At 41.7% G+C, this 15531-nt stretch overlaps 1 protein-coding gene across 2 annotated transcripts in view; it reads right to left on the reverse strand.

The window, feature by feature from the left end:
- fto (FTO alpha-ketoglutarate dependent dioxygenase) overlaps nucleotides 1–15531 on the reverse strand; it is a 125075-nt gene that overhangs the window by 102598 nt on the left and 6946 nt on the right. For both annotated transcript variants that reach the window (XM_066713412.1, XM_066713411.1), the window contains exon 2: nucleotides 20–97. In XM_066713412.1, coding sequence (XP_066569509.1) covers nucleotides 20–97 — 78 coding nt within the window. The remainder of the gene's footprint in view (nucleotides 1–19; nucleotides 98–15531) is intronic.

Consider the following 15531-nt stretch of genomic DNA (forward strand, 5'->3'; position numbering starts at 1 on the left):
GTGCAGAAGCTCAACTCACCAGCTGCTGAAAACCTGCATCTCGGGGTGTTAAGAAGGGAATCTGCCTGCCCTCCAGGTCCTGCAGCAGCTTTTGTCTCTGCAGAAATACAAAATTAATCAATTGAATAATCTACATCTCAAAATCATACAGCTTCCACTTTGCTATATTTGTAATGCCTTTAGAGATTAGCTATTATATTTTCAAAGAGGATATGATCTGAGTCCTACGTGGGGAGGTCCTGCACTGCTTAGACTGGATACCCCAAGGTAAACGGAGGGGCTGCCCGGGCCCTGTGGCAATGCAGGGTTCTTCCGAAATCTCTTTGGTTTATACGGCCAGTTTGCACTCTCAGCGTACAAATACAGCTCTACTCGCATGAACACGTAATTGTTTTAGTTTGTCATTTTAAATATTTTTCAATTAAAAAAAAATCTAAAAGGCATGCTACAACAGGGTATATATATTTTTTCCTTTGGTATTCCTTGGCTGCTCCACATTTCCATCTTTTCGTCCTCTCAGACTTTTGTGCTTCTTCTACTCTGCGCTAAGGTTCCTTGCAACCTTGTGAAATAAGCCCCTGGTCATACTTTGTCCCTCCAGTAAAACACAACCTGGCTTATGGTTCAAAGGACTTTTATTGGGGTACATTCCATTCAGATCTGTAAATCTCATAAAATAAGTAACAAGTAAAACCTGGATACCCAAATAAATTATACATGTGTAGCTCTTCCCCAAGTGCACCTTAAATGGATTTCACACAGGTGCAAAGAGACAGAGAATACAAACGTATACACCAACGTCAAATCAGCACTATTCTCACCATTTCTTTGCTTTTTTCAAGTTGACACAGTCCACAAGCATAACAGAGCAAGTGGCACTGATGTCTAAGGAGTGTGTGTCTCATATACAATATCAGACATTTACAATGAACATCTCACATTTCTCCAAGTCTAATAATGCCAGAGTGTGTGTGACGTTTTAGGAATGTGAGACAACTCTGCCAAGAAATAGGTTTGACTTATAAAGGGCAATACAATGTGCTGTTAATAACATTAAACAGCAGAGAACAATTGTGTCATGTTTGAAAAAAATATATATAATATACATTATAATCATAAAGATAGTCAAATAAAAATACAACGCAGTCTGCAGCCCTATGTATTATATTAAGGATTTGAGATTTCTGGGGTCAAAGTAGTTTCCTAGAAGTCAGATTTATGCGTTTATTTACTTTTATTTTTCAAATTCTAAGTAGCTGTACGTTATCTTCTCTGGTCTTCATGGACGATGGATGCCCCCCCCTGCGAGGGCACACAGCCACCCTGCCCATGGACAGATGCACTAAGACACTTCCGCATTGACCATTCAGAAGTCGGTGTACAGACTGGTTCAAAAACACACCCACCCACGCCTGGAGGGGCCGGGGCGAGATATACAATATTCATGGCCATTGCTGCTCAAAGGCTAAGCAGAAGAAATGAAACAGACAACCTGACACACATTCATTGTCGGTGTCAAATGCCAGCTCGTGGTGAGAGCGCAGTACATTAAGCCCCTAGCCCAGGAGAGGTGGGGGGGTGGGTTGGGGGGGGCTGTTCTGGGGAGGGTGATTGTCAGCCCTGGCTAACTGTGGCTACTCAGCCTGATGCTCAGACAAATACACACAGCTGGGCCCGCCAGCACACTGCCCAGCTCACACACAACGAAGCTGTCACACATATGTCAAATACATCAAGCTGCTCACAAATTCCACAAAAAGAGGACAGAAAAAAAAAAAAAAAGAAAAAGACAACCTAACCATACCAGCTGGGCTGTGAGGGAATATGAGACTGAAAACAAATCAATCTTAATAATAATAATAATAATAATAATAATAATAATAATACATGTTTTTATTGAAAGGCATATAGTACCAATTATCTTCTAAGATCATTTTTTTACCATTCTACAGAGTGTAATACACTGTAATACACTGTGGGAACTATGAACTCTGGTTACTTTGTCAAATGCTAAAACGAACACAGAAGTAATAACATGTCTACAGCCTTTTTTCTTGCACGCTTGCTTGAACATTTTATGAGTCTCTTTTCTTCTTTGTCTTCATCTTATTCTTTTTCTACCAATTACAGTGCATTGCTGGAGAGGGTCTGTTGAATCAGGTCTGGAATCATTTCTAGAAATTTATAAGGGAGAGCTCGAAGTCAGGGACATTCCAGAACTCCCTGTTCCACACCATCATTCCTAACCTGGGAGAAGGTGACAGATGGTCCCCGTTAACTCATAAAGCCCAGAGATGGGCAGTGAGGAGTAATAATAATGATAGACCTGAAGCCTCCAAGTGCCACTGCGGGCAACAATCCAACAACTCGAACTAGACTGCCCGAGAGAAGCACCCACGCATATCGGTCAATGGTTTCCTTAACAAGGCCACTTCCTGACATTACAGTACAGAACTATTTCACACCCTGTTTATGGCCTGATGTAGTTTACAGTGGTTTCATAAGCAGCACAGACATGCACCTCAGTTTCATCAGCCATGCATGGGGGACTCTGATCCTGGGGGTGCTGCTGAATTTTCTGATTTTAAAGTTCCACCTCAAATCTCAATTGTTTAACTGAAGCATCAATTTGCAAAACTGCAGCAGCTAAGCAGTGTTTTAGATTGTGAGCAGGTGGGGGAACACAGAGCAACCGACAACACCTGCAAAATCATGTCCCCACAATTGCGTTAATCCCAAAACTGTTCTGCAGTTCATTATTTCATGCCGACTGTCCTGCAAATTATTTTAGGCATGAGGTTAGGGGCAGGGCATATGTGCAGTGACCCTGACAGTCTTGTTTTGCATTTTAGAAACTCACTGCTGAGAGGAGAACTGGGAGACAGATCAAGAGTACAGCAGCTTCACACTCTGGCCCTGAGAAACCCGGCAGCACGCACTGAAGAGCAGACTTGGAGCTCTTTTGGCGGATATATAATAGAGCCCCCTGCTTATGGAGTAAACTGTTAATATTTGTGTGACACCAATCTCAGAAATGGTCTGCTCACGTAAAAACTGACAGGGAATCAAATATTTTAACAAGTAGCATGTAAAACATCAGACACTTATGACATTACCAGCAGGGGCATCAAACCCATTTCCGCCCCACTCCATTTGTCTCTTAGTTGCAAAAACTGGACTCTGGGTGTCACCCAGCTGCAGGAATGTGCTGCACGGAAGGAAGAGGGAATGCTTGCGTTGTTTCTCAAGTTTGGGAAAGAAAAAAAAATGATGACCCTCACACCTGAACAAACAGCTCCACTCAGCATATGCCTGGGCCCAAACAGCCTCTTGCTTTCTTTCACTGATATACTGTAGATCCCTCAAGTGAGGGGCATGTCCTGCTCTGACTGGTACAGCCGTGAGATGAAACAGCACGTACATGTGATCACACATGCTCACAGCCTCTGCAAATACCTGCAGTCCACTCCAGCAAAACATCCCGGCATGACCAATTTAGCACTGCACTGCCACAGCCGGCTCATTTAACCTCATTAATAAATAAAACACTGAGCGGACACTAGAGACATTTACTGTAAAACAGCATTTTGTAATTTAAAAAAAAGGAAAAACATGGGGTAACTTCTCAGCTCCTGCAAAACTATAAAACACAAGCCAAACACTGTGTATAAAATGCAGATCAGAAACATTGTGTCTTACTGGTGGATTTTTAAAGAGATGCAATGATAAAAGCACTGTGACATTAGGCATACACAAAACATCTGCCATCACAACCCTGCAGACTGATGCCACTGCAGAATCGATTGCCCACCCGTGCATAACTGGAGCATCACAGATTACACGGCAAAAATGTGACACTAAGTGTCAAAGGGCACCAGGGATAGTAGACTATTTTGTTGGTTTTTATTTGTTAAATTAAATAGTTGCTCCTACAGAAGTACGGGTGAAAACGTTGAAGCTGTGCAAAGACTGTTTTTTCAAGCAAGGTATAGATTAAAACAAGAAGCCTTCACTCCCAGCTCCACTGTGGTAGGCCTAAGACTGCATTGGACCAGTCCAGAGCCACCCTGAAGCACATATACTTGCATGGCACCAAGGGGAGAGGCAGTTGCCAGACCCTCCTCCCATGCAGTGTAAGATTTTCAGTCTCAGGGTTGGACATTTTCCAGCCCTGATGAGAGAAAATTGCCATAATTCATCTAAGCAGCACGGCAAGGAAAAGAGCTTGAGACCTTAAACGTGTTGTTACTTTCTACCCAGGATGGAAAACTCATCTATAATAGCAAGTGTGTTGCAAACATATTGATGCATTTCGGCGGCCAGATGCTGAGAGCAGCATCTTCTCTTCCAGCTCACAGCTCTGCTCTCAGCATCTGGACACATCTGGCCCAGGTTAGCCAAATGTGGCAGAGAACTGCCCAGGAAGACAACATCCATCATTTGTCTTCATAATGGATGTTGAAATGTTTGTACCTAGACTGATGTCTTTAACGCTATACTACATATTAAAGCAAGAGCTGAGAGGTAAGGATCAGATGGGAACCCTCTCAAACTCTCTTTGCTACAGTGTCAATGGGAGAGCCCTGCAGATCTAGCTTACAGTTTCAAAGTTCCAATTATTGCAAAGTACTGACCCAAAAACATACAAATGTGGTATAAGGGTTGTAACCAATTGGGCCAGGGGGCATTACCAGGTTTTTACTAAAGGAAGTGAAACACAGCCGGCAGCCCTGATGATGCCGTTTCTACAGTCACTCACAGATAAAGGCATTGCAGAGTTAAACTGATTTCTGAGGCTGGGACTACTGAACAGAATGTCAGAGAAGCACTGTGATTAAACACTGACATTCAGTAGCAGCCAGGCCCTCCGAGTAGCTCCCTTGTATAGTAGTGGAAATGCACATCCGGTCCCAGACATGAACCTGTTGCATCCCAGTGAACAAATCTGAAATTTCAGGACCTGTGAGTCAAACGCATGGCTCAAGACAAGCTCACTGTGCAGCCAAGAGCTCTGAACCCACGACAGACTGTTCCTTTTCATTTATTTAATAGCTGTTAGTCCTCCATCTTCTGTGTGAATAATTAGGGAAATCTTCCCAGAGAAGGAAAGGAAAAGCCATTAAAAAACTAAGAAAAGAAAATAAAAAAATTACAAAACCTCACCAAGAGCGCATGACATCAAAACTGAATATTTTGTTGTGCTCACAGTAACCCACATGTAATTACACACCGGTAAAAATTAACTCGGCATTGATAAACCAAACATTAATCTTAAACCTGTTCTGAGTTGCTCCGTGCCAGCCCGAATCTTGGCTTTGTGCTGGGAGCTGAAACCTTGGTTACCCCTGGCCATAAATCACAAGCCTTCCTCCAGCTTTCCCACACACTCCCACCCCCCCACACCAGCACAGCACGCCTCACCGGCCCTAACCAGCAAAGAGTTAATTTATGCTTAAAACAACTCTGGCTGCATATGAAAAATGGGTCAGCTGCCAGCAGCCTCTCTTGGAGGCACACAACAGTGAGTTAAAGGTTCACTAATCGCTGTTTCAATCTGGAGGGGAGCACTGTTCATCTCACTTACCAGCAGGTTATTAGAAAGAGCGACTATCTATCTATCTAAATATATATGCTCGTTTTCTGTGCTCTCGTTTTTTTTCTTTGCTGCGGTAGTCTGGTAATTGCTGTGCCCAGGTTAGTATGCGATTTCCTTCTCTTATCACATTACCTGGACCGTGGTGTTAAAACGATAAATCATTAATTACTGAGACAAAGACACTTTCACCCAATCCCCTGCAGAGTCCAGGAACAGAACACCCACATCCCTGTCCATCTCTGGGAGCATTTTGACTTCAACCCCCACTCTCTATAACACACACACTTGTAAATAGTGTAGACTGCCTCATTTAGCTGTAAATAGACCAGGAATGTTTTATATGAACTATTGGGGTGCTGGCTATAAGAAAATTTAATTAATTAAATAAAATCTGGAGTACAATAAAAACTGACTTTAAAAGAGCTTTATAGGTCTGTGCAGAGCAGTCAATGACCCCCTAACCTTTCACACACAAAAAATCTCAACACCTTCTTTTGGGTATTTTAAAATCTGTTACGGGACCTATTCTTTTATAGCTATCAATACACTGAGCTTGACAGGTCTTCAGCCCACGACTAACTCTGACAAAGACCTGGCAAGTCTGAACGCTGCCCTCACCGAGACAGACTGGTCATTTTCACGACAGTAATATCAGCATTCGTTAAGAGACGGTGATTAGCAGGTTTGCAGTAAAATGTGCTGTACTGCAGCACCGCCGAATCCTGAAGCGCAGTCAAGGAGATGTCAGCGCTTTATAAAGCTTTCACAAGGGGGAGAGAGAGAGAGAGAGAGAGTGAGAAGCTACATATTCAGCCATTCTAAAATCAATACCATTGTGCAAAGTGCAGCAGAAGGATTCTTCTTTCTTTTTCTTTTCCCCCCTCCTCCCCTAACGCGACAGTGTCCAGCGAGAGAGCGGAGGAGGTGTAGTGTCCTCAAAGTCAGTCCCACAGGCAGTGTCAAGGACAGAACCACTGTGGGTCCTGTGGAGCGCATGGTCTCTGGCCTCCTTGCCAGCTGCAATGGGGATCAATAAGCAGCCAGAGCATTAAATTTCAACTACTGTATCTGTCATGCTCTTTAACTGGGTAGAGGCAACCACGATAATGGCTGAAACTTGACATTTTGTTTACAAAGTGAAGGATTTCAAATCTTTTCCAACAACAATTCAATAACACTGAACTGTATCTCTCTCTTTTTTTTCCTCGTTCTTCCCACTTTAGAACATGTCAATCTGTAGAAGCCCTATATAAACACAGCTATGGAACAAAGCATGTACTAGAACAGCATTCAACATGGTTACTATTTGTAGATATTTTTTTTTTACTGAAAAATAGCTTGATTTAATTGTTCTTTTATTGATATACTTGGGTATGTGTAGATGTGTACAATTTATCAATTTAAAATCTTTCTGGAAATGATGTGTAGAATGTAGTAGATTTCTTGTTTTGTTTTTGTTTGCTTATAAGAATTGTTTTAAAGATAATGACTTGATCCTCCATCAAGCATGAATTAAGTTGACAGGGAAATGCTACAGATGCTGTAGTGTACAATAGGCATCTTTTGGTCACCTTCATAACGTTAGCTGGGGCAATTTGTAACAAAAGAAGATTCTGTGCCATAACAGTGGTGTGTTTAACCCTCACTGGCGGATGCACAAGAACAGTCGTGCTGCAGTCTGTACGTTGGTCACAGAGAGGTGCACTGCGAGTGCTATCGTGCTCACAACGCCCTGGTCTGCATAACCCTGAGCCATGTTAATTGGCACAGGAGCCTTGCTGTATTTAAACATGCGGCTAGTAAGGGGGGAGACTGATTAAATTCTTGCATTGACAGGATGCACAGGCTGCAAATCAGGTTGACTCTGAGGGTATGTTTCCTGTATCCATTTCAAGTGAGTGTAAATGTTTTATTGTTGTCTTATGCACTGGAGAAGGAGGTCAATGTTTGGTAATTGTTTCCTTTCTGCACTTGGACTTTTAACCACACTCAGCAATACACATGCAGGCCCAGTATCTGAGTGAGCTCTCGGACATTTCATAAACAGAAGACATTACTGGCCAGCAAGACCAGAGTCCATAGGGGTTTCAGTTAGCAGTTTGTTCATATATATATATATAGAAACTGTTAAATATAATTAACCATTTTAAATAACTAATTCAGTAATTCAGGAAAAAAGGGACCAATTAATAGCAGACAAACACTTTGTTAAACAAGTCCAATGTGGATATTTTTGTGGTTTTATTTTGTTTTTAAAAGCACAATAATTTATAATCATCAGTCCTATCGCTACTCTGATTTTAGTGCTGTAATATTTAAGGTCACTGTTAACACCGTTTCTATAAAGCCAAGGTTGGTCGACAGATCTCTAGAGCACGGTTAACGTGATTGCTAATTGTATTCCAGGAATATTTATATATATATAAAAAAGATAACTTGTCTAAATTACATTAGAGCAATCCCAAACACGACAGAAGGAATTTAGCTTTCCCTCAGATCTACTCAATTTATTTTTTTCTCCCCCTTTCAGCCATCCTGAACAAAAGAAAATATTCTACCAGGAATTTAATAACTTAATCTTCTTTTTAGTTTTCCCAGTAGTCTGAATTGTGAAAGATTAACAGTGGGGAGGTTTACAAACCCGTCTACAGCCGGCTGATTTGAAAATGTAATTGTTTGTGCTGCTTGGAGCACACAGACTGGAGGGGGGTTAATATAAACCCACTGAAAACAAAAGCCCCCAACGCTAGTGGAGCGGCAGAGGGCCGGGGTTCCAGCCGGTTTCACTTCCTTCTCCCACAATCCAGTTTCTGTCACGTACAGAGGCTCTCCAAAATAAATGGCAGGTGTTGCTAAATACCCCCGTTAGTGTTAAATTCTGCTAATTATTACACCAAATCAGCACAGTTAACAGGGTGGAGAGGCAGAAGGGCATGTTCTGGGGCATTTGATGGCTGGCTGGAACGGAGGTGAATATATTACACTTTGGCCTTTAACAATAAAACAAATGCTCTGACATCTGAAGTTCACTCAGCTGAGGAGCAGCAGTAGGAGCCGGGAGCTTGGCTCGCATACAGTGATATCCAACTGCCACCTAGTGACAGCTCCACGGCTGCCGTTTTCTCTATGAGACAAAAATGCAGGGATCCAACAGCAAGTATGCTAGCACAACACCTGCAGGACACGTGGCTGACGGGTCTAATCTGAGCTTTTCGGGTTCCTTCTGGTCTGCCACTTCAGGCTGGTGGTTGCAAAATTAACTGGGGAGATAGGTGTAGAGAGGGAGAAATTATCATGGCCTACAGTCGTCCATGAGACCTAGCACCATCTCCTCAGCCCGTTTAGATGAGAGTCGCACCATTACCGTCTGTACAAAAACTACTTAAATTTTCTCGATCTGTGAAGACTACCAGCTTCCTGATTGATAAATTTCATATTCGAATTTGTGGGAAAAAAATATTATTTCCTTTGGATTTATGTATTTTTAAAGGGTGTTTCGAATTTTTCCCAAATTCACCTGAATAAAGTACATGCATATCTATATAGGACAAGACAGAAAATATCAACAGTAAACTATCAAAATACAGCCAAAACATTTAAAAGAAATATCATCATGATACAGGAAGAACAAATAAAATAAAAAATTATATAAAACTAGATCTAATTAACGTAAAAATATTAGCAAACTGTGCAGTGGACTGATCAGATATACAGTAACTAGTAATGGTCACTTAACAATGGGGATACCATTCTGTTCCTACTGCTTAATGTATTCATGTGATCAGACACACAGAAAATTGAGTCCTGTTATTTATTTATTTCATGAAATTGCAACCAATCAGGAGAGACTGTCAGAAAGGTTAAAAAGCAACTGGTGTGTGGCAGTGGCTGTGAGTGGCTCTGCTTTTCTAACTCAGTGGCCTGTGTCTTTGGGACAACTAAACACACACAAACCCTGTGCTGTCACAATTAAACTCAGGAAATAGACTGCAGGCAGCAATTACCTGATTAGTTTCCACTTCTCCTTAATATACAAAGAGCGCACTGTACTGGCAATAAACCAAGTGCTGACAAACTACCAGAGTTTAACAGGCTCAGTACACTAGTGCCAATTCACAGAATGCATCAGTTTCTGTCACCATGATTGTACTACTGTAGTAGAATAAAACATAAAAAGCATGCATCATTATGTATTATCTATTACACAAAAGATGAGTGGACATATTGTTTTAATTTTACATGCATTTTGCAACACCTATTTATTAAGTGGTGGTGTTCAAAACACAGTCAGTCCTTCTGTTTACCAACCAATTTTATATTCATTAAAAGTTAGATTTTTGTCCATCAGAAACACTAACAGCCCTGATAGTGTAATAGAGGTGAAGTGTTACAAAGCCAGTAGCAAAAAGACAAGGGTAAAGTGAGGTCTGGTCCGAAAAACATGCATTTTAATATCAACAAAAAATATAAATAATTTTAAAAGGATTATGCATATTTAACATTAGTAAAAAAGGCCCATCAAACATGTAATAGACTAGACTTCACTGTAAATCTCTGAAAACTACACCACTCATTACATCTGTAAAGTCTACTATTATGTGCTGTAATGTATAGTGCTGTGTTGCACTGTGATATACTGTACTGTGTTGTGTTGTACTGTATTATGTTGTACTTCATTGTGCTGTACTGTATTATGCCGTGTTGAAGTGTTATATTGTACTATGCTGTTCTATATTGTACTGTACTTTATTGTATTGTGAAATGCTGTGCATTCTCGTGTTTTGCAGTCAGTTTGATGACTTCTTCTAAATTTGGATGGAAGTATCTCCTGCAGATCTGGCCCCCTCCCATCATTAAAACTGACCTCCCCCTCCCACAGAGCAGAAGCAACATAAATTACAGCCTGCTGCCGCCCGGAGGTGAGGGAGATGAGAGCTGGGTGAAACAAGAAATAATGCGGAAGCCAAGTTGGGTCAGGCTTCCATTACAGCCGCTTCAAAAACTATTAATCTTGCTTGTAGTCAGTGGCCTAGAAATAATTACTTCATCTAACCTATGTAATACAGCATGACCAGCAGTTGGGACAGGTCAATTTTGAGCTGGGGGGGACCACAAATCATAAGCAGACCTCCTGCAAATGAGGATAGAGCACCCCCTACCTGTGAACCCTGGAACTTACACTTCTACACACACACAGGCAAGCACCATAGCACAAAACACTACAGAACAGCAGACAGACCAAAGTACAATACAGACATACACAGAACAGCTCAGATTAAAAACAAGTCCAATTTGTCCTTACGCACTTAAGTAGAGAGGACAAATTAAGGTTTGGTTTGTCACCCACTGCATGAAACGTGTGTACAGACAGCCATGGAGAATCTTGGGCTACATACCTTTTGTTCTTTAATTAAATCAGTCTGTATGTGCAAAGGGGACAGACTGGTAGAGCTTAGGGTCTCTCTACACAAGTTATGACAATACTGCTGTTGTACACCAGAAATACAATGCAACACACAAAAGTTTGCATAAGCTTATTAGGTGCACACACAACGGTTAGACATATGTATGAGTATGTAAAATATAATAATGTGTGTGTGTGTGTGTGTGTGTGTGTGTGTGCACGCATGTGTAGAATTATGTTGCACACGTCTACATAAACACAGTCGCTATGCCCGCACCCCTTGAATTCTTGTCACAACTGGTATCCCTGGTGCAAATTTAATTAGTTGAGGTGAAGTCTCCCTTGTTGTCTGAGGGTCCTTCACAAGGCAACTGTAAACAAGCAATACATCGTAATCAGGTGTCACCGGCACGTTTGATCTCTCCCGAAACATGTCACAAATCCCTGGCAGAAAGTGGGTCGGCAGGGAGAACAAAAGGAAGGAGCTGTCAGAGGATTGGGGAGATCGTGTGAGGCTGCCTATTAGCACTCTCTATCTTTCTGCTCCTGTCTTGCGCTGCCCATATAAAGTGCGACTACTCTGACAGACTATTCAGTCATCTGCTATTTGATGTACAGTAATTTTACTAGAGTAAGCAGAAATCCCTGGAACACCTGATCAGCAGCGGAATCAAAAGCCAGAACAAAAGACACCAACAGTTCATCTTTCAAAACAAAATTACAAGCAGAAGCTCAGCTTTTCAAAACTGCTGCTATCGCTGCTCACTGCAGAGGAGACTTTTCACAAATAACAAATGCTTTACTTTCCATCTCTCCGTCTGTCTCACAATCACGTACACACACACACGGAAAAACAAATGATACATATACAAAACCATTTATATTTGGCCTGATTTAAATACTGTTTACTTTTCACTTTTTTTTTTTTAAGACTGTGGGTATTTAACAACATTGTAACAGAGGAAATCAGAGAATGATAACAAAACAGAGGCCTATTGTATGCCAGCATTAAAGTGAGCATGCAGGATGATTTTAACAACAAAAATCAAACAAATTAATTATAAAACAACATCAAAATTAAGAAGCCAAGTAGCGAATTAAAATAAAAACATCTGTCACTGACTTAACTTCACATAATAATACCAGTGTTAGAACATTTATACTGTTGAAGTTAATGATCCCCTTTCTAATTGACAGTCATGGAAATATCGCTGCTACAGCATCCTGTAGACGCCGATAACAGAGCATTAACTCAGCCCTTCCCCCCAAAACATTTTTAAAGAGCCTTCTCACTAATCCCTATTGTCATTCCATTACACAGGACTGACTACAGATATACAGTACTCTGCAAAAGCAGTCTGTTCCCAGTAAGTTAGGAGCCAAGATGCTCCTTCATATGAAGAATCACTTACTACTTAGATTAATCCCATCCCCTATATAATTCACAAAAGAACAACAACTTCCATATAGGACTGTACGTGTCACTTTGTACATTATGCACCCTTGGATCCTGAAACATGTCATTTAATGTGTACATGTGTCTTAAAGTTTATAATTATCACATTATAATTTGGGGAAGGTCTACATTTTATTGTTTTTGGATTGACTATGTGTATTTTAGAGTTCCTTTTCCACAATCTACATAAATTAATGTTTGAGGAGTGCAGTAACCTAGAGCATGTGTTACAGTTTGCTCATGGTCAGCATTGCACTGCGCTCCTGTTCACCCCATTCCCCCCCACCTCTCCCTCCAGAGCTAGCACTGTCCCAGGAGAGGGTGGGGGTCCCCTGTCTCTACACGCAGTCTGTCACCTCCAGTGATCGCCTGCTAGGGAGCTATGATGACGCGCAAGAAACATGACGGACACGGCGGAGGCGGCATGACGGCCCAGGGACAGCTGTCTGAGGCCGCACAGAGACGCTTCTAAGCGATTTCGTGTCAACACTTAAAGACTGTTAACAGGACACCACACAGAACAGGCTGGACACCTGTCACGGCTTGTCTTCCCGTCTACTTACATTCCACAGTGCTGAGAAATCAAATCCAATTAATTTTTTTTCTGAAAAGGAGGGCGAGGGGGAGTGGGGTTTTAACTAATCGATATGCCTACAACACCACTTTTATGTAGTGGTGTATCGAGGATAGTCACATCGTTAGTTCCTCTAAACACTGCAATTAACAGCTCACTGCAGATGCCACAGAATTACTGTAATAAAATACCTGTGGAAGTGCTGTTCTTAAAGTCTCATTAAAACGGCTGCCACACCCAGACTGGCACCCCATTGTGGAGCACGACCACTGTCACCAGCTGGGCCCTTCTGCAGCCTCCTCAATGGAACCACTAGCAACCCCAACAGCAGCACAGAGCATGTGCAGGACGACTGTAGTACAGCACATTAAACAACTCGGCGCCTTCTCCTCCAAAGACACAAGTTAAAAAATAAATACAATCATAATTTTTTTGTTTGTTCCTGTTTTTTTTCTTTACTTTCAGGTGTGTCAGTTTGAAGACGTAATCCTAAAGAATCTGGTAGTCAGTAGTGCTACAGTGAAGTTACTATGAAGATCTCAAAATATGGTGAGGAAACACAAAGGTTTTAATATATATATATTAAAGAAATAAAAATAAATGCATCATGCATCAATTAAAAAAGGGGGAAGAAATAAAGTTTAAAAAAAACAGTTAAAAAGTCCTCTGACAGAGAAAAACTCAAGGCTCATCTAGGTAAAGCAAAAGAAAAGAAAAACAAACCTGTACTTTATCTTCTTTCAATCTAATTTGATAACAAAGCATTTTCATCATACCGAAGCCTATGCACACCCTGAGTACTTCCTGGGTTTTACCACTCTGGTACAAATTACAGTGGCTCCCTTCTCCCTGGCTCCACATTACCATACCAGCCCATAATCAACACCCAGTGTGAGAGCCGTCCTGGGCATTGTGGAGGGGGCTCCACTTCACAGAGCACCCAGTCTCCTCACACTCTGCACCGCCAGGAGAGCCAAGAGAGCAGGGCTGCCCACTTTTACACTGCCCAACGTGCTATTTATTTTATTTATTTTTCTCACACCCTCCCTCCCACTCGCTCTCTCCCCCACCTCCTTCTCACTGGAGACAACAGTTCAGATTTTTACTCTGGCAACCAGATATGACCTGCTGCCCCCCAGTGAAACTCATCTGAATAAATTGAAGGAGACACGAGCATGCACAAGAAAGAGAGCAAGAAAAAGAGAAAAAAAATCTGCCTATATTATGATAGGAGGAGGAGGGAGTTTGGGGAGGTGGGGGGGGAGTTGGGTAATATTCAGTCAGTTCCATTTTTTTATGCACTTTTGATCATGTGGTTGACAGCACTGGAAGCTAGAAGTATGGACTGTTGAACAAAGGTTTAAAATCCTGATGAAACCAAACGGCAGGCTACTGCTGACAGGCAAATAATGACAAGTACGCCGCAGGCCGATGCCCGTCATTCAGAAGCATTCCGTCCTGCTCTAACCATTGCACAGTGACTAAGTGGGGGGGGTCAAAGGTTAAGCGCTAAGAAGACAGCGATGAAAGGCAACTGTCATGCACCAGTGCTTACTGCGAGGCAGCGAGGAGTGGTTGTCTTCTGAAGAACATGCAAAGCGCACTCATTCTGTCCAGCCAGACACATATCTCAAGGTCCTAAATGAGACCATTGCCAATTCATGAAAAGCAGAAACTGACAGCATGCCAGTCAAGCTGTCTGCCACAAATCTGATTCTTTTTTCCATCTCAAATCACAAATGCATGCAAAGTTTAGGCTTATGAACAAGAGCTCAGAAGTCCTGAAAACAGGACAGGGGAAAAAAATGTACACACACACACACACGAGCCACACACAAAATATATTTTTGCACAAAAGAATAACTAAAACAAAGAAATTGCCACAACTCATATTCAGATTCTTACAACTTGAAACACAAACTAAACTACTACTACTACTACTACTACTACTACTACTAACTACTAAAAAGAAGGCAAGCGGGGGGTGGGTGGGTGGTTGAACACCGCAAACAAACAAAAAAAAAACTATTAATGAACCAACCACATTGAATTTGAGAAAAACAGGCTATTATTGAGCTAAGCCTACATATTTTAAAGGGAGAAAAAAATCTGCCCTTGTGCAGCTTTTGTAATAAGTCTTTAGTAATTTGCTTGTGCACTAACCGTGACTGAGGCCGCCCAAAAACTTAAACAACAAATTGGGGCCTCCTGTTTTTACAATGACAGTACGATATTTAAATTTTTTTAAAAACCCACAAAAAAAAACTGTCAAACTTTCAGGCTAACCGTCTGCAATACTTACCACCTGATGGGGACGCTCACTCAAGAGGCAAGCGATTATGGAGCAAAGCATGCTGGCAGGGTAGTGTGTCAGCTATGAGTCAGGGCAGTTCCCCCATTACCCCAGCACAGCGCAATGCACACTCAGGCACGAGCCAGTCCCCCATGCCTTCATTGCTCTCATTTACAGAGAAAGCTCTTGTGATCGGCAAATTAACAGT

This window comes from Amia ocellicauda, chromosome 9, assembly GCF_036373705.1.
Source record: "Amia ocellicauda isolate fAmiCal2 chromosome 9, fAmiCal2.hap1, whole genome shotgun sequence".
NCBI classification, from domain to species: domain Eukaryota; kingdom Metazoa; phylum Chordata; class Actinopteri; order Amiiformes; family Amiidae; genus Amia; species Amia ocellicauda.